General features: G+C 39.6%; 1 protein-coding gene across 1 annotated transcript in view; it reads right to left on the reverse strand.

Moving 5' to 3' along the window:
- Nucleotides 1-19,188, reverse strand: part of LOC132381436 (HERV-H LTR-associating protein 1) — a 57,035-nt gene that overhangs the window by 34,412 nt on the left and 3,435 nt on the right. Inside the window, exons 2-3 of the mRNA XM_059950877.1 lie at nucleotides 12,579-12,667; nucleotides 9,745-9,801 (exon numbers count right to left, since the gene is read on the reverse strand). Of these exons, the coding sequence (XP_059806860.1) occupies nucleotides 9,745-9,801; nucleotides 12,579-12,654 (133 nt within the window). The 5' untranslated portion in view covers nucleotides 12,655-12,667. The remainder of the gene's footprint in view (nucleotides 1-9,744; nucleotides 9,802-12,578; nucleotides 12,668-19,188) is intronic.

Raw genomic sequence — 19,188 nt, forward strand, 5'->3', positions numbered from 1 at the left:
CCTTAATTCTTTTCATCATTTTGTTGAAGGAAATTATTTGATCAAACTTTGATTGCCTGGCATTCACAGGAGGTGTATTATAAGTGAAATTTTAATTCCTACAGCTGGTGCAGTGAATATCACATCAATGAACTGGATTGGTTTCCAGTGATTAATGTACATCCCCATAGTTTTAATGTGGAAGTGACAAATGCGATTAACAGTTTACTGAAATATAACTTCTAAAAGTCTTCATCTTCACAGCAGCTTTTGTTACTCATTCATTTAAAGTAGATTTACTTGGCAGTTGCTCGTTGTTGTAAAACTGAACTCTTACTTGATAATTCTAATTGTTGCAACTTGCCAGCAAATCTTTCGCATTCTAGCTGCTATGAGAAGTCCAGGCATTTTACACAGTAGGAAAGGGAAAATTGAAAGTTATCAACATAGGCCACACTTAGAGAGCCTGAAAAACATAACACTACAAAAATTAGGAATGTCAGTCTGCAAATATAGAGAACTAAACAACAATTTTAAAAATATCCTTGAAAGTATTATTAAATACTTCTGGCCACAAAAGTAAATTTGACTTAATAAACATTCTATTGTGCCAAGAATTCTTTTTTGAATTATTGATGATAATTTGCCGACATTGTAACTTCAATGCACAAGTTGCAATTTAAACGATAATGAATAATTGCAGTAATTTTCAATAGCAGCTTCACTGTTTTGCAAAAGAGAGTTGAACACAGTTATCCCTGAGGAGATTTTAAAATGTCAGTTATTTTGCATACATCAAAATAATGATTGCATGAAAGAAACTGAAAATAAATAGGCCAGAAATTGCCCTCCCAGTTCAGGTGAAGTTTTTAATGTCAGAATGATGATGTAACCTGCATCAGTACAGAAGTACTTAAACAGTTCCAAAATTTACACTGTATCTCATTAAAGTAATTATGACTGTTTATCTCCTCAGCTCTGCTTTTGCGAAGACATTCACCTCAGGAAAATTAAGATTTTTTTGACATTCAAGTACAAATTTAAAAAACATTTACAATGGCAATCTTTTAAACATTTTCAATTCTGTTTCACATATTTCTGAGACTGGTCCAGCACTAAGGGCAAAGTAGGTGCACACTATGACACTGGAAGTCAATATGCTATGAGAATGGTTGATACATTTGTGGTGCAAGTTTCCCATACTTTCAAAGTTCAAAGTAAATTTGTTATCAAAGTACATATATGTCCCTATATACAACTCAGAGATTCTTTTTCTTGTGGGCATACTCAATAAATCCATAATAGAATCATATTCATAATAGAATCAGTGAAAGACCACACCAACTTGGGCATTCAACCAGCATGCAAAAGATAACAAACTGTTAGTATGTTGCTCTAGTTACATTTTTATGTTTTTCTTAACTCAAGTTAAGACTTCACACAACTTGTCCATCTTTATCAATCTAATACATTATTCATATTTCCATATTGTTGTGTATTTAATATTTCAGTAATATTGTAAAAAAATTGTTGATTAAGCATTCCTTGTTGTTTACATAATTCATTACGGGTTATATGTAAAAGTACGTGAATGACATAAGTCATACATCACCCCATCATTTATGCGCCTCTCACTAAAGTAAAAACAAAGCTGATACGCTTATCCCTGGGCTCCGTGTTTTTTCTTTCAATTAGATTTGGAGTTACAAAACAACAGTGGTGTCCAGTAAGTTTTAAAATGAACCTAAGATGACTATCTACCTGCTGAATCTCAGTGAGCAATCCAGTTTAAAAAAAACACAGCATGCTTTCTTCTCAAGGGTAAAGAAACGGTTGATTAAAAAAACTGCAGCACATGGTTTCTTTGGAAAAGGAGAGAGATGGTCGAGTTAAAAAAAGGCAGAAAATAAACAAAATATACAGGTTCATAAAAAGTGAGTACTGGTTGATAATAATCATAGATAATGAGGAAAAGTAGATCTGACTAGCTACGTCGGAAGAATAGACATTTGACTGCAAAAGAAAAAACTGTATATCATATACTGAGCAAATTGAGCAGTATTTTGAAGCAAATGAAATAGTTAATGAAAAGCAAGTGCAGTTTTGCTGAATGTTTTGGGTGGAAAAGCATACAGTTTGCTTAGCAGTTTGACTGCTCCAACCAAACCAGCCAAAATGAGCTTTGCTGACATTGTGAAAGCATTACAGGAATATTAAGAACAAAACCCATTGTTGTTTGCAGAATGCTTTAGATTTCATAAGTGGAATCAAAGGAAAGGAAGTCCACTTCAACAGACATGACTGCATTGAAAAATTGGCTGAGCATTTATATTTCAGTAATGGACTTAGTGATGCACAGAGGGGTCATTTCATTTGTGGAATCTTACAAGAAAGCACTCAAAAACTCTCCTAACTGAAGCACAACTCAGATTTAGAAGAACAGTTGATATCACTCTATCAAAGGAAGTGACCATAAGAGATGCAGTCAGGAATGAAAGTGAATGTGATCAAAACTGTAACATCTAAACAAAGACCTGCCTGTCCATATAAACTGCATTGCCATTGTGGCTGGGGCTCACAGACTCCTGATCAATGCAGGTTTAAACATGACAGTTACAGAAAATGCAACAAAATAGGATGCATACAAAGAGCATGTCAGCCAGACAAAAATAAATGGACTGCACAGAAAGAGAACAAGATAAAAAGTTATGTTACACTTTCAAATAGAGCACTAACCTGAATGTTGTTGATGAAAAATTTGATTGTGATGAGAGTAACACAGCCTGGGTAGCACTACAATTTATAATACGAAAACTAACAGGAGACAAATAATATGGTTTATACTAAAACTAAGCAGTAAATTAATAAAAATATAATTAGACACTGACTCAGCTATTTTAGTGATTGCACAATATGAGCTTGAATGCCGTTTCAAAGATACTGAACTGAAGCCTGCAGATATCCAGTTAAGAACTTATCTGGTGAAAAGATAACTCCTGTGCAAATGACATCTGTAACAGTGAAAGACAACAATCAAGGACCACATTGGGCTTGTATTGTGGGGCCATGATTGTCTGAAACAACTACAACTTGATCAGAGATCCATCCACCATTTGCATGCCACATTCCCTGCAATAGAATCTATTGAAAGTGAATTAAGAAAGGTACTGGATGATACCATAGCTGTGTTCAAGGGTGGCATTGGAAAACTGAAACATATCAAAAGTAAAATAATGTTAAATGAAAATGCCACACTGAAGTTTTACAAAGCCCATTGGGTTCCTTATACCTTCTGTGATAAAGTAGCCAATGAGCTAAATCACATGCAGGCTGAAGGGATTCTTTCCAAGTTTAAGCGGAGCCCTTGGGAAACGGTAATTGTTCCAGTAGCCAATAAGAATGAGTTTGTCAGGATCTGTGGTGATTTTAAAGTCACCATCAACCCAGTACTGAACGTAGATTAATATTTTCTGCCAAGGAAAGAGGATATCTTTGCAGACCCAAGTCCACAAAGTGGACTTAGCTGGGGCCTACCTATAGATGAAGATGGAAGAAGAGTGCAAAATGTTTATTTCTAGCCATAATAACTCACAAAGGGCTTTATCTCCATAACAGGATTATTTTTGGAATAGTATTTGCATCTGCAGTCTGGCAGAAATCTATGGACCAAGTGCTGCAAGTTTGACCAGGCACTTAGTTTACCTGGATGATCATTGTTACCAGTAAGGATGACAAAGAATATCTTCAAAATCTTAAGACAGTGTTAAAAAGATTATGGACTCAGACCACAATGCAACAAATATGATTTCTTTAAATCAAGCACCAGTAACTGAGATCAAACCATTGACGCACAAGGATTACACAAGCAGTGGTGGATGTGCCAAAGCCAAAGGACATATCACAGTTGTGGTTATTTTCACGATTTCTCAATAACTATAGCAGGTTCCTGAAAAATCTGGCTAATGTGCTTCACGTCTTGAACTCATTACTACAAAAATTGGGAGGAAATGGCAATGGACAAAGCTGTGTGAGGTGGTTTTCCAAAAGACAAAGGAACTGGTGACATCAGACACTGTGCTCATACATTGTGATCCACATCCTCCAGTAAAGCTTGCCTGTGACATCTTGCCTTATGGTATAAGGTGCAGTCATGTCACATGTTATGAGAGATGGAAGTAAACACCCATAGTCTTTGCATCATGTTCCCTTATCACCGCAGAGTAAAATTATGCACAGATTGACAGAGAGGCCTTGAGTTTGGTATGGGGTGTAAACCATTTCAGCTATTACTTGTATGGGTGAGAGTTTACTCTGATTGCTGATCATCAGCCACTGTTGACCATTTTCAGTCCACTAACAGCAGCAGGTTGATTGCAGAGATGGGCTCTGTTCCTTGCAGGACACAATTACATGATCAAATTCAAAAGGATGACTAATCATGGAAAGGCTGGTGGATTGTCCTAGTTACCCATGGAATAGAAAATACCTGAAAGTTTACAAAAGAGGACTCATCTCTTGATGTATTCACCCTAATGCAAATCAAAAGTCTCCCTGTTACATCAAAGATGATCCAAGGGGAAACCAGCAAAGATCTCACGCTGTCTCCGGTCAACAAGGATATCCAAAAGGGCTGTCCCAATATAGTAGCCATAAGTGTTCCCAATAGTCTCCACTACAGCCTCTCGAACACTATTGACATATTGATAAGCCTCTTCTCAAGGACTGGTGTTCCAGAGCACTTAGTCTGTGACAATTGTCCACAGTTTGTTGTGAAACAGTCTCAGTCATTGCTGAGAATGAATGGATTAAGACTTATTACATCTGCACCGTACCACCCAGTGACAAATGGCTTGGTGGGAAGTCCAGAGAATGCACTGCAAGCATTGTCAGCAGAACACACTACACGAACACTGAATCAGAACCTCACCAATTTCCTCCTTGGATATTGCAATGCAGCACAGTCCACAAATAATAACTCACTAGCTATGTTGTTCCTGGGTCATACTCTGTACTTATGCTTAGATCCACTCAAACCCAATCTCAGAAGGAGGATGCCGGTCAAACAGCTGAGATAAATTGAGGGCCCCTCAAACAAGGAGGTTTGATGTTTCACTCCTGGCCAAGCAATCCCAGTGAGGGACTAAGAGGTGATCAAAAGAGAGTTCTTCGAAAGATTAAGGACAGAATTAGACCACTCTCCTCTACAGTGCAGATTGCAGCTGATGTCTTCTGGAGATGACACATCAATCAGTTAAGGAGAGTAGAGTCAATTGTGAGAGAAGGGAGGTGTGCAGAGCTGTCAGAACCTACAGTAAACCAATCAACTCCTACAACCACCATGGAGGAGTTCCCAGAACCTGAGATTGTCTTACTTGTGTGCTTGTGCCTGTGAACCCCCTTTTGTCAGGAAAGACGTTATCCCTCAAGATTAATAAATCTTTAGGCCTGAATGGGACAGTTTAAAATGTATTCTGCTCCGAATGTCTATATGGCAGTTGTATTATATTACACCTGTATAAGTTCAGATGAACTCTATATTGATTCAGGTTTTATAGCTAAGCGGGGGGTGTTGTGTATTTAATATTTCAGTAATATTTGAGTAACATTGTGAATATATTGTTTGATTAAGCATTGTTTGGTGTTTACATAATTCATTACAGGTTATATGTAAAAGTACGTGAATGCCACACACCATAACACCACCAACTCATACTCACTAAAGTAAAAGTGAATATGACATGTCTATCCCCAGGCTCCCATGTTTTTCTTTGACTAGTTTATGTTTCGTAGTTACAAATTATAACAGACACGACATCACAAACCACTTACTGCATATATCATTTAAGGCTTATGTTAAACTTGTAACCTTTGATGAGTTCTGATATTGAAAGGCTAGCATAGCATGCACCCAGAAAATCGTGCATTTCTGAGGCCACTATAATGAGTCAAATTAATATATAGGTCTTGTTTGCTCATTGCAAGCACAGGATCCAGAATCCTGTTTGTGATTGTCTTTTGTGCCACAGTTGCACCTGCACTGTGACAGCAAAGGGACACAATTTCACTGCCTATGAGGACATAATGAGGTTAAAATCATCAGCATTATATATAAATGATTGTCTTATAAATATTCTCTGTCACAGAGGGCTAAGCGATATCTCATTAGTTGGGTGCCACTCATCAGTACTAAATTAAACGCTATTCACAGCACAGAAACACCTTTCTAAAAATAGGCAATGAACACGAAAAATGCTTAACAAGTGCTAATCATGGCTTTGGGGAGATGGGTGTGCGTGGGCAAGTGAATTTGCTGGTGTGGTTCTTGGTGAAAAATTAATCCTTCAACAATGCAGAAGTAAGTCCAGAACAATTTTCTAGCTACTGAGAGGTAAAGTGAATGAAGAATCCCACCTATGCAATGTAAGTCACTGCTTCTTGCATAGTCTGGTGATCAACAACCCAGGCTCTGCTGGATCAGCCTTGTTGGCATGAGGAGCAACAGGTGTGTTGGCTGGAAGCTTCTGCATGTTGCAAGTTGCAAGCTATCAATCTGCCTTAGAACTTGTAAAATGTCAAACAGCCAATTAATATGGACCAAGTGCATTAGACCCCAGGGTGTTGGGTGTTTTCGTAACTAAATGTTTAATGTTTTTTCTGGGGTTTTTTGAGAAAAGAGACATTTTAGGCATTTATGTTTTGTAATTATTGCACTATGTTATAACAATTTGAAATGTAGATTACCAGAATGGCATTCAGGTGAATTATTTTGCTGTCTATGTATATAAATCGGGTGTTAAATTAATGTAAGCTCACGATAATAAATTTCATGCTTATTTTGCCAGAAGATGCAGAGAATGCACTCAAAATACCACCATTATTTTGGGTCACAGTATTGAATAAACTGGCATACTGCTAAAGTATTCCAGGAATCATGTTTCCTTTTCCCACATAACGAATGTTTTTTTGTCTCGTCCTTGCTCCTGAACATTGATCAACCTTCAGTTCGATTAATTGGACACTATGTGACAAAAATACAGTTGGGCCCCAGTTAGACTAGAATAGGTATTGTTTTTCGAGGACTTATACAGCGATTCATGAAAAAAAATTGCCAAGAGAATGTTAAATTATGGGCTATGATTGTTTGGGAATAATCAAATTCAGGTGGTTTAAGTAATTGAAAGCATTATTGATGGAGACAGAGAGAGAGAGAGAGATTGTCCTTGGTTTTAAGGCTGTGAGGGAATCAGGGGACATGTGGCCAGATCATATGGTCCTGTCTTGCTAGTCTTTCTTGGGGTGGTGTAAGGAAACATCAATGTGAAGTTTAATGGCAATCAAGAATGTTTACACAAAAAAGCCTACTGTCTATGTTATTACTGTGTGATTTTAAAAACAAGATTCAAAAACAACACACACAACGTTCTGGGGGAACGTCAGCAGGTCAGGTAGCATCTATAGAAAAGAGTAAACAGTTGACACTTCACGCCAATACATTTCACCATGTCTGCTTATCAAAAATCTGTCAGTGGTTTTCAGGATTATGAAAAAATTTCAAATGAGTGATGGGTTAGTCTTGAGGGTGGGTGGTTCTCCTCTGCCTTTACATTCCACTCATTCAAGAGACGTAAAAATTGTTGGCAAAGAGAGTCCTCTTTGACAATCACTACTTTAGCCCTCAGAAGGATAAATAGTGAGAATACCATCTGTTTTTCTGTTGCAGGCAGCATGCTCACTTGCTGATCATTCCATACAGTCATCTCTGTCTCCACTGTTGCTCACCTCAACACCAGATTCCTTGAGGTGACACCATTAAAATGGGGTGTCACCATTTTAATCCTGCTTGCACGATTTGAAAGGAATAGTAAAAGTTAATTCTTATAAGAGGAAGTGCATTTTGTTCAGCCTGTACTTGTAAACATTTGTACACCTGTAAACACTTGCCAATCGATAAGACCTGAGAGACACTGCAGGACGATTCATGATAGCAGGGAAGGTGGACTCCAGGATTTTCTGATACTTTGCTGGAAGCCTGGGCAATAGAAGCCATGAGATAGAGTGTCACAACTAAGTTTGTTTTCAAATCTGAGAGTGCCTCTTGGCCCGTCTTTTATGGAAACCAAGAGGCACTCTCAGATTTGCAAACATACCTAGTCATAGCACTCAAACACGAGGAAATCCGCAATTGCTGGAAATTCAAGCAACGCACACAAAATGCTGGTGGAAAGCAGCCGGCCAGGCAGCATCTATAGGAAGAAGGACAGTTGATGTTTCGGGCCGAGACCCTTCGTGAGTCCTGACAAAGGGTCTCGACCCAATACGTCGACTGTATTTCTTCCTATAGATGCTACCTGGCATGTTGTGTTCTACCAGCATTTTGTGTGCATTGCTAATCATAGCACTCAGTGCCTTGGGGGTGTGAAATCAGGACAATAAACATTCCATAAAGCTCATGCACATGACCAAGTTTAAATTCTATGTAAGCCAAAAGCAATGTTAATCACAGCCTTGCTTAATGCAACACAATGCCATTGCTTGCATACCAACAGCCTGCCTCAACTAAAACATACACCTAATACTCACTGATTTACCCCCTCTGCACAAGTTTAACACTGCTGAAAGCTCACACCCACATCTTACAGCTTGAACACACTGCTGGTTCTGCAGCCATGGCTGGCACACTACATGGAGCACTCACTGACAAATGTGCTTCCTCTTTGCAGGGCAAGCTAGCAAATGCCTGGAGGCATCTGGCAACTGAACTAGTAGGTGCAACTAGTTAAGCTTTCCTGCATGGAAGAAGCACTATTTCCCTCCTCTGGAAAAGTTGATGCTGAGGCTGAGGACATTACCAGAGCTGAATCTTTGATAGTGTGTGCCTTCACGTCCAAACCTCCTCGCCCATGCTACAAGTTACTCATCTCACAATCTATTCTGGGTTATTACAGGTAGCTGTCATTCTCCAACTCCTCATCATTTCTCTTACCACAGACCTACTATTACTTAAAGACACAACCTGCATTGTAGTGCTGGGTCGAGTGAGCCGCAGCCAAAACGATTGCTCCTGGGCTTCCACATGCCTATGAAGCACGATGGTGTACACCATTCCTGTGCAGAGGACTTATTGTGATGGCAGAAAGGTGATGCACCATCAATAACTCTCGGAGACGTGAGGCGAGATAGGCTTTTATTAGCTGGAAGAAAGCACTGTCAGCAGCAAGAGACCATCACACAACATCCTGGAGACTGAGGGAGGAGCAATGCCTCCAATTGCCTTTATACAGGGGTCTGTGGGAGGAGCCACAGGAGCAGTCAGTGGGGGAGGGGGGGCGTGTCCAGACAGGTACATGTAGTTCACCACAGAAGGTTTGATGGAAGACTGTACTACAAATGTGATATTACTGAGAAGAAATGTCAATGTTTTAATACTTAATGTGGGCATCATGGTCGCATAGTGGTTAGTGCATTGCTATTACAGCTTGTGGTGTCAGAGTTCGGTTTTCAATTCCAGCACCATCTGTAAGGAGCCTGTCCGTCTTCCCCGTGGAATGTATGGGTCTCCTGTGGTTTCTCCCCACAATCCAAAGACATAATGGGCAGGTTAAATGATTATTGTAAATTGCTCCTGATTAAGTTGTTGTTAATTGGGGTTGTCGGCGTTTGCTGGGGAGGCACCACACGAAGGGCAGAAAGAGAGTATTCTGCATGGTCTCACTAAATAAATAATAAATATCTGGTTCATGAAAAAGTATTTCAATAATTACTCACCTGTTGACATTAACAGGGCTCTTTTCCACCAAACATTTTCTCTCAGATTCTTTGAAGCTGGACAGAAGTTATTGTTAGTGAGAACAATACAGAAAAGAAAGAATGTACAAATTTAAACTCCTATGCATAATTTTCCCAAACCAGTTATCTTCAGCATGTCAAAATGAAGTTGCCATTTGACTCTAGACCAGGATGTTTTTCCCTGGAACAGACAGATCTCTAAAGGAATTATCAAACAAAAGGAAAGAAGTGGGGAAAAGCAAGGCCGGCACAGTAGTACAGCAGTTTATACTGCTGTTTTATGGCTCAAGAGATGTTGGCTTGATCCTGACCTCTGATGATATCCGTGTGAACTCTGCTCTTTCTCCCTCTTACTGTACGAGTTTCCATCATGTGTACTGGCTCCTCCCATATTTCCCTCAGATCCCTAAGGTGTGTCGGCAAGATAAAATTAAAATGGAAACATATAGAGAAATGTGCTTTTTGCGTCAATGTCCAAGGATGTGCTGGGGGCAGTCCTTAAGTTCACCATGCCTCCAGCACTAACGTAGCATGCCCATAACTCTGATTGGTACATCTTTAGACTGTGGGAGGAAATGCACACAATCATGGAAAGAACATATAACCTCCTGAGTGGGAAATGAACCCAACCTTACAGCTGCCACTGTGAAGTGTTATACTAACCACTATGTTATTGTGTCGCTGTTAATTAGCTGCTCTAATGTAGATAAGTGGCAGAAGAATTGACAATAAGCGGGTGGGCATGTGAGAGAGAATAAATTACAGAGGGCAGTGGAATGGTACTTGTAAGATTGCTCTGCTGAGAGCAAGCATGAACTCAATGGGCTGAGTGTCCTTCTGAATTGTGATAAATAGGTACGGAATGTTTGTATTGTGTATTCATGGTCGACAGGGGATGGTTTTAGATCCATGATCAAAATCTAATGGTTTTAGACGTTTGAATGCTCAGTGAATCACATCATGGATAAATGAGAATTTCATCCTATTCTGTGCTGGGTCAGATTGTTCCATATGAGACAGCAACAGTGTCAAAGCACAGCAGGAAAATATATCTAAAAAAAGATAGCAACATGAATTCCTACTGAGGTTCCACTTTTCAATGATGTGCAACATTTCTCTGTCTAATGCTGGCAGCACTGCAGTCTGGAAAGTGCCAATTTATATTTTAAAAAGTATTTGTAATTACAAGGAAAGAAAAATCCCTATAAAGGTATATATTTAATCAACATATATATGAAAGAAATCTACTCATTTTAGATATTAGCATGCGAATTTTCATACCCCCATTAGCTCCCAGTATATTGTGTCACTGATATCAAAGATTACAAATGCAGGAGATTTGTAAATTTTTCCACCAAGGCAAAGGTCTCTTAACATGATCAGAATTAACAAACACGATATACTTGTAATTATCTACTGTATTCAATGCTGTAGGATCTTGTGCATTACCAGTGTAAACATCAGACTTGGTGTAAAGCAATTTGTACTCTTTAAATGATTTGTTGTTCATGAAGGGCAAATCTTTGGGATAGTTTTACTTGTATTTTTTCCAATTTATTTGAAGATATTGTAAGCATGAAGCACATAGAGCATAGAACACAAGATCATATTTCCATCTAATTTAGCAAAGACACCTAAAACTTTATAAGAATGAATGTCTATGCCTCTAAGCAATGAATCGCTCCAATATTCCTGTAATATTATCTGCAACTGGCAGTCCATGTACTGTTTGGGTAAAAAAGTATGATATGCTTCAATGACTTACTTGTGGAGTTCAGGTATTATCTTGTTCCATCAGTAGAACAACTTTTGTTTCCCGAATAAATTTTCAAAAGGACTTTAACAGAAATTATGTTATATTTAAAGCTATATTGTCAATAAACAATGGCAAATACTGTACAGAATGAGAATCAACTGATTAGGAATTGAGTGGTTAAATTTGGCCACATACTGACTATTTTACCCACAGAATTGCAAAGTATTTGGTAGTACAGGACGATTTGTTAATTTCCTGGTAGATGCTAGGACAGGTATGCCTGTTTATTTTGGTAGGACAGGTTGATCTGTCAGCTCCCAGGAGTGTTGAGCCATTCCGTGGAGCAGAGTGGCTGACTGGTTCTGACAAATACTGGTTACCATTATTCCACTCTATGATTTCTGCACTGAGATAAACAATGTACTTCATACTAAACCATGGCTTTCCAACAGGACTTTGATGGTAGCTATGGTATGAGTCTCTAATTGTTTTCTAGTCAAGGTTCAACTATTATCCCAAACTAGAGGTTTACTGAACTTTCAATTCCCCCTGATTTACCTTCATTTACACTAGCTGCAGGAATTTCCTAGCAGCAGTTTATATAATTATGACAGGTATATATAGAGTAGACAACCAGTGTCTGTTTCCCAGGGTTGAAATGTCTAATACAAGAGGGTGAGTATTTAAGATGAGAGGGGGAACATTAGAAGGAGATGTACAAAGCAGTTTCCTTACACAGGGATTGGTGGGTAGCAATATTAAAAATGCACTGCACTGCCAGGGGTAGTGCTGAAGGCAGATATGATACAGCCATTTATGTAGCCCTGAGGCAGGTGAATATGCAGAGAATGGAGGCAAAAGGACCATGTGCAGGTAGAAAGGATTAAGTGTCATAGCTTAATTAGTTTGGCACTAAATCATGAGCCTAACAGTTTGTTCCTGTGAGATTCTGTTCTATGTTCAGATTTATCAACTGATTATTTATGAACTATATTAACTGATTTCTGTTGCTGTGGCTTTTTCTTTACTTAAAGAAAACAGATAAATGGATACATACCTATATAGATGAACAGCATGAACGCCACTACTCCCACACACAGTCTGACACATAGACCTCTTCTGAATTCTTGCATTTTGTATACTTCACTGATAATGAAAAAATCATTTAAATTGTAAATTAAATTATAAAACATTAATTCCAGTCCATCTAGGAACTATAGAACCTCCACGTCAATAACAATGGGTGAAAATCAGACAAAAATATAGAGTAATTTCACATCTTATATCTCATCCAATGCAAATGAGAATTATGATGAGGCCCTAAGTTCCCAGAGATTCATACTATCCTAGTGGCAGAGAACCACTGTAAAAAATATTGCACAGGGAGAAGTTATGAAAGCAGTTACTTAAATCGCTGTTTTTATTGCCACAAGTGAACCTGTCAATTTGCCTGTAAGTTCTGCTTTCCTGATCAATGACCCATTTTCTGGAAGTGATTGTTGAATAGAAACCTAAACATTTTGTTTCTTAATAACCAGATTCAACTTTGTATTGATTTCATGTCTTTGATCTGAGTATTTCAACTCAATTATAGTCATCCTTTGACACCATGGAATAGGTGCTCCATTCTGCACACCATCACTGCAAGGCAAAAGGATATTTCTATAAAAACTAACCCAGGGAGTACATATCAACATCCTTACACAGGAAAAAGCTTCATAGATACTGTTTATAATCCACAAACGTACCCATTTTGCTCACTAATTGGAAAGTACCACCCACACCAAATTATAGGAAAGATGTCAACAAATTAGAGAGTACAGAGGAGATTTACTAGAATGTTACCTGGGTTTCAGCACTTAAATTACAGAGAAAGGTTGAACAAGTTAGGTCTTTATTTTTTGGAGCTTAGAAGGTTGAGGGGGGACTTGATAGAGGTATTTAAAATAATGAGAAGGATAGATCAAGTTGATGTGGGTAGGCTTTTTCCATTGAGAGTAGGGGAGATTCAAACAAGAGGACATGAGTTGAGAGTTAGGGGTCAAAAGTTTAAGGGTGACACGAAGGGGAATTTCTTTACTCAGAGAGTGGTAGCTGTGTGGAACAAAAGTGGTGGAGGCAGGTTCGATTTCGTCATTAAAAAAAAACATTGGATAGGTATATGGACAGGAAAGGAATGGAGGGTTATGAGCTGAATGCAGATAGGTGGGACTAGGTGAGAATAAGCGTTCAGTACAGACTAGAAGGGCGGAGATGGCCTGTTTCCATGCTGTAATTGTTATATGGTTATATGTTTATAACATTATATTCCATGTGCTACTTTTCTGCCCATTCTTCCAAGATGTCTACGTTCTACTGCAATTGCACTGTTTCCTCAGCACTACCTACCCCTCAAAGACCTTTGAGTTTGCCTTGCACTTTTTCCTTTGTAATAGCAATGGCACTCACTCCTGCTCCCTGACACTCACGGACCTCTAGCACACTGCTAGTGTCTTCCACAGTGAAGACAGATGCAAAGTAGCCATTAAGTTCATCTGTCATCCATTTCTTCCAAGCTTACCCACATCCCTGGCTGCTGCTTTCTCTCTATTGCCCCCATTCTTTTACCATTATCTTGTGGCTTATCTGATCACCCTCTCTCCCCACCATTTATTTCCTTATTGAGATACAGCCCGGAATAGGCTCTTCTGGGTCTTCGAGCTGTGCCACCCAGCAATCTCTAGGACGACTTACAATGACTAATTAACCTACGAACTAGTAGTATGCCTTTGGACTGTAGGAGGAAGCCAGAGCACCCAGAGAAATCCTATGGGGAGGATGTTAAGACTCCTTACAGACAACATCGGAAAAAACTCCAAACTTCAATGCTCTGAGCTGTAATAGCGTTGTGTCTGCTATGGTAGTCTCTTCAATTAACTCTCCCCTCTCATAGTTCTATTTCTCCAATTGCCTTCTCACTCTCAGTCAATACCCAATCCTACTATTAACACTTTCCTTCAATGTTCTGCCCATTCATCTCCTTCCTTCCTGCTGGTCATGACCCCTTCCCATCATCTATTTGCATTCCCCATTGATCCTCTCCCTCCCTGTCGCATCTTTTCATTGGCAATTTACCTCCTGATTGCCAACTTTCCTTCCCTCCTGGCACTCACTTCACCAGTTATGTTGCAGCCTGAATTAGAAATTCTCTTTTCCAGAAAAGTACATCAAACATTACAAATTGAAATCACTATTGGGTGTGTCTTGGAGGCTCCTTTACTGCCCTGCAGGTAACTCATGCCCAATTTGCATAGCAGCATATTTTCTAGGCCAAATCTACTGTTGAAAATAGTGCTTGTCAAAATTCCTGTCCTTAATGTTTGAGTTAAAATCTACAGCAGCAAGTCAAATCATGATTAAAGACATTATTAAATCTTTTTCATATATATCAATACAAAGCTCTGATCCAGACCTTGAGTATTTCACCATACCCTCCCCACACCCATCCACTATTGTTACCATTTCGTTCCTACTGAGCTTAAAAACACATCATTAATTTGAATGATCCCTGGACAGTGACTAAAAGGCCTTAGAGCTCTTTTAACTGTTGTTTATGTCTTTGATAATCAAATACAATTCAAAAGAGTGGAAATTTATTTAAATAATGTTTGAGCATTGTAGAAGTATTACTTAAGTGATAGAGTCATACAGCAGGAAATGGGTCCTTCAGGCAGACTGGTCTAAGCCAATCAGGATTCCCGTTTGCCTGCCCTTGGTCGGTATCATTACAACCATGGAGTCGGGGCACCCTCACGGACCAGAGGCTGGAAGAAGACAGCAATCACACATGTGAGAATGCGCATTCCAAACAATTAGGGTTTCTTTTTAATTGCGTTTAACTTGCTTCCTTTCATTTCAGGAGTGACAAATCTCCTTGCTTACCTTTGCCCACATTCTGGGAAAGAAGACTAGGGCTTTAGACAGATGCTGTTGAAGGAGCAGTATAAATTTAGTTCAAAGTTACTGCTTTTGAGCGGTGGTGATGACATGAGGTTTTAGTTAGCAGCACTGTTTGCTGAGAGTTTATTATTTTCCTTCATTCTGTATTGCTCTAATTAAGGGGTTGCTGGGGCAATGTTTTTGAAGGACTGGAAGGGCCTACTTTATGCTGTATCACTAAATAAATAAATACAACCGAATGAACTGTTAATTCTAAGTCTGTGCCTCTCCATCACCGATCTAATGTCAGGTTTAACTCTAGACATTTTCTATCTGTGTATCTGTCCAAGTACCTTTGGTTTGGTACCAAATACCAATTCCCCTGGAAGCTCATTCCATATTGGCACCACTTTCTGGGTGAAAATGCTGTCCTTCAGGTTCCCATTAAATTTATCCCACCTCACCTTTAAACTATGTCCTTTAGTTCTTGATTCCCCAACCCTGTGCATATTGAGTTTGATAATATTAATTATTATTTATTATTTATTTATTAATATTAATTTGGTCACACATATTTAATTACAAATATATCTGGTGTAAATCAATTAAATACATAGAGTTTGCACATGACACTAAAATTAGTGATATATTTAGGTTTGCAGATGACACCAAAATTGACGGCATAGTGGACCACGAAGAGGTTGTCTGAGGTTACAATAGGATATTGATCAACTGGAAAAGTGAGTGGAGCAATAGCAGATGGATTTTAACTCAAACATTTGGAATGTGATGCATTTTGGCAAGCTAACTTAAAGCAAAACATACATAGCAGGATCCTGGGGAGACAAGGCATAAATTGAAGTTTCATGAAATCAGTGACATATGTAGACAAGGAGATGAATCAAAGTCAAGTCTAAGTACATTTATTATCAATATTTGTATATACAACCTTGAGATTTGGCTGCGTACTGCAGACACAAAGCAAGAAACCTGAAAAAACCCAATTAAAAAAAGACCAACACCCAATACCCAACCCAATACAAAAAATAAACACAAATCACAAATAGAAGTGAGCAACAGCATTCTAAACCAAATTGAGTCTTTAGATCTGACTGCTTGGAGTAGGCCCAAGCCTCGGTCACAGTGCATCATACTAGCGGGCAAATTGCCGTGAAGCTCACAGACATGAAACACAGCAGCTGGGGCAGTCTCACAGCCTCAGCATCACAGAGAGATGAGTGAACATTGTGGGAGTGCGAGCAAAATCTGGGCTGGCATTTAATTTGCGCAAACAGCAGATCGTGCCTCGCATTAAGACCTGGACTCTGCCACAGTGAAACGCTTTAGGCTGACCATGCCACCCAACTTGAAGCTGTTCTCAACCTCTCCAAATCGACTCAGCACTTAAAGCAATCCAGCCTCGCTCTTGGGTTAGTTGGACGAGCATCGAAACTTCCCTGCCTCAACTTCTACTCTCTGTATCACTCACTCCAACGCCTCCTGTGTCGACTTTGCAAACATCAGGCTGGCTCGTTCCTCAAACTCACTTCGCCTTTGCTCGCCTCTTCATCATTTTCAGTGATATCTTACCACAATCTACTTCAGAAGAAGTGCTATTAATAATGTTTGTAGTTGAATTCTTTGCCTTTTGAACTACCAGTGAGCTGTCGCTCACCTTCAATAGCGTCATCTTGTCAGGGGTTTCCTATTCAGGGTGCTTGCTTTCATTGTTGGGACATTACGTTACGATTGTATGGAACATTGATTAGACCAGAGTTGGAGGATTAGGTGTAATTCTGCTTGCATAACAGGAATAAAAAGCATTTCTGTATGCATTCTCTGACATTAAATGGACCTTTGAAACCTTGATACCTTTGAAGAACGCAATTCTATATCCTTCCCATAGTGAAAGTGCAGAAAAGATTTACGAAGATGTTGTGGGGACTGGTGAGCCTACGTTGTAAGGAAAGATTAGGTTGGCTAAGAACTGCATCCCTGCAGCGAAGGAGGCTGAAAGAATAAGGTAGGTAGTCATAAAAATAAAAGGTTCTTCAGATGCTGTAAATCCAGAACAACATGCATAAAATGCTGGAGGAAATCATTAGGCCTGGTAGCTCCTATGGAAATTAATAATGTCAACATTTTGGGCAGAGACCCTTCATTTGAACTGGAAAGGAAAGGTGCCAGACTAATGGGGAGAGGGGGGTGGTGGGGAGAGTACACGGTAGACAGTGATAGGTGAAGCCAGGTGGGTGAGGGAAGTGGGGCATAAAGTAAGAAACTGGGAGGTGATAGGTGGAAGAGATAAAGAGAGAAGAAGAAATCTGACAGGGAAAGAGAATGGACCATGGTAGAAAATGAAGGAGGAGGTGACAGGCAGGTGAGGGGAAGAGAATACTTAAGAAAGGGCTCAACGTGAGGAAATGAAGAAGAGGGAAGGAGGAGGAGGTAAAATTGCTGTAAGTTGGAAAAATGGATGTTCATGCATTAAGTTGAAGAATACCTAGACAGACTATAAAGTGGACTATTTCAAGGGTGAAGTCACAATTTCGAACCAGAATGGAGGCGACGTCAGATGCCCAGCAACTCCGGCAGGGTCTGCAAGACATTACTTCCTACAAAGTGCAACCCAATAGCAAAAATGGCAGCGATGTTTCACCACCAGATGAATTCAACACCTTCTATGCCCACTATGAAAGGGGGAACACAGCACTTGGTGACCCATCAGAGGCCAATGTCAGGCTGTCTTCAAAGAGGGTGAACCCTCGCAAGGTGGAAGGTCCTGATGGAGTATCCAGTAAGGCTCTGAAAATGAGCCAACCAATTAGCGGGAGTATTCAGGGGACATTTTCAACCTTTCACTGCTATGGACTGAAGTTCCCACTTGCTTCAAAAAGGCAACAATTATACCAGTGCTTAACAAGAATAATGTGGGTTGCCTTAATGACTATTGCCCGGTAACACTGACATCGACAGTGATGAAATGCTTTGAGAGGCTGGTCATGACTAGAATGAACTCCTGCCTCAGCAAGGACCTGGACCCATTGCAATTTGCCTATTGCCACAATAGGTCAATGGCAGACGCAATCTCAATGGCTCTCCACATCGCTTTGGACAACCTGGCCAACACAAACACCTACGTCAGGAAGCTGTTCATCAACTATAGCTCAGCATTTAATACTATCATTACAACAAGTCTGATTGAGAAATTGCAGAATCTGGGCCTCTGTACCTCCCTCCGCAATTGGATCCTCAGCTTCCTAACTGGAAGATCACAATCTGTGCTGATTGGTGATAACATCTCCTCTTCACTGACAATCAACACTGGCGCATATCAGAGGTGTGTGCGCAGCCCACTGCTCTACTCTCTATATACACATGACTCTGTGGCTAGGCATAGCTCAAACACCATTTATAAATTTGCTGACAATACACCCATTGTTGGTAGTATCTTAGGTGATGATGAGAGGGCATACAGGAGTGAGGTATGCCAACTAGTGGAGTGGTATCACAGCAACAACCTGGCACTGACCATTAGTGAGATGAAAGAGCTGATTGTAGACTTCCGGAAAGGTAAGATGAAGGAACACATACCAATCCTCATAGAGCAATCAGAAGTGGAGAGAGTGAGCAGTTTCAAGTTCCAGAGTGTCAAGATCTCTGAAGATCTAACCTGGTCCCAACATATCAATGTAGTTATAAAGAAGGCAAGACAGGGGCTATACTTTATTAAGAGTTTGAAGAGATTT

The sequence above is a fragment of the Hypanus sabinus genome, chromosome 1, assembly GCF_030144855.1.
Source record: "Hypanus sabinus isolate sHypSab1 chromosome 1, sHypSab1.hap1, whole genome shotgun sequence".
Lineage (NCBI taxonomy): Eukaryota > Metazoa > Chordata > Chondrichthyes > Myliobatiformes > Dasyatidae > Hypanus > Hypanus sabinus.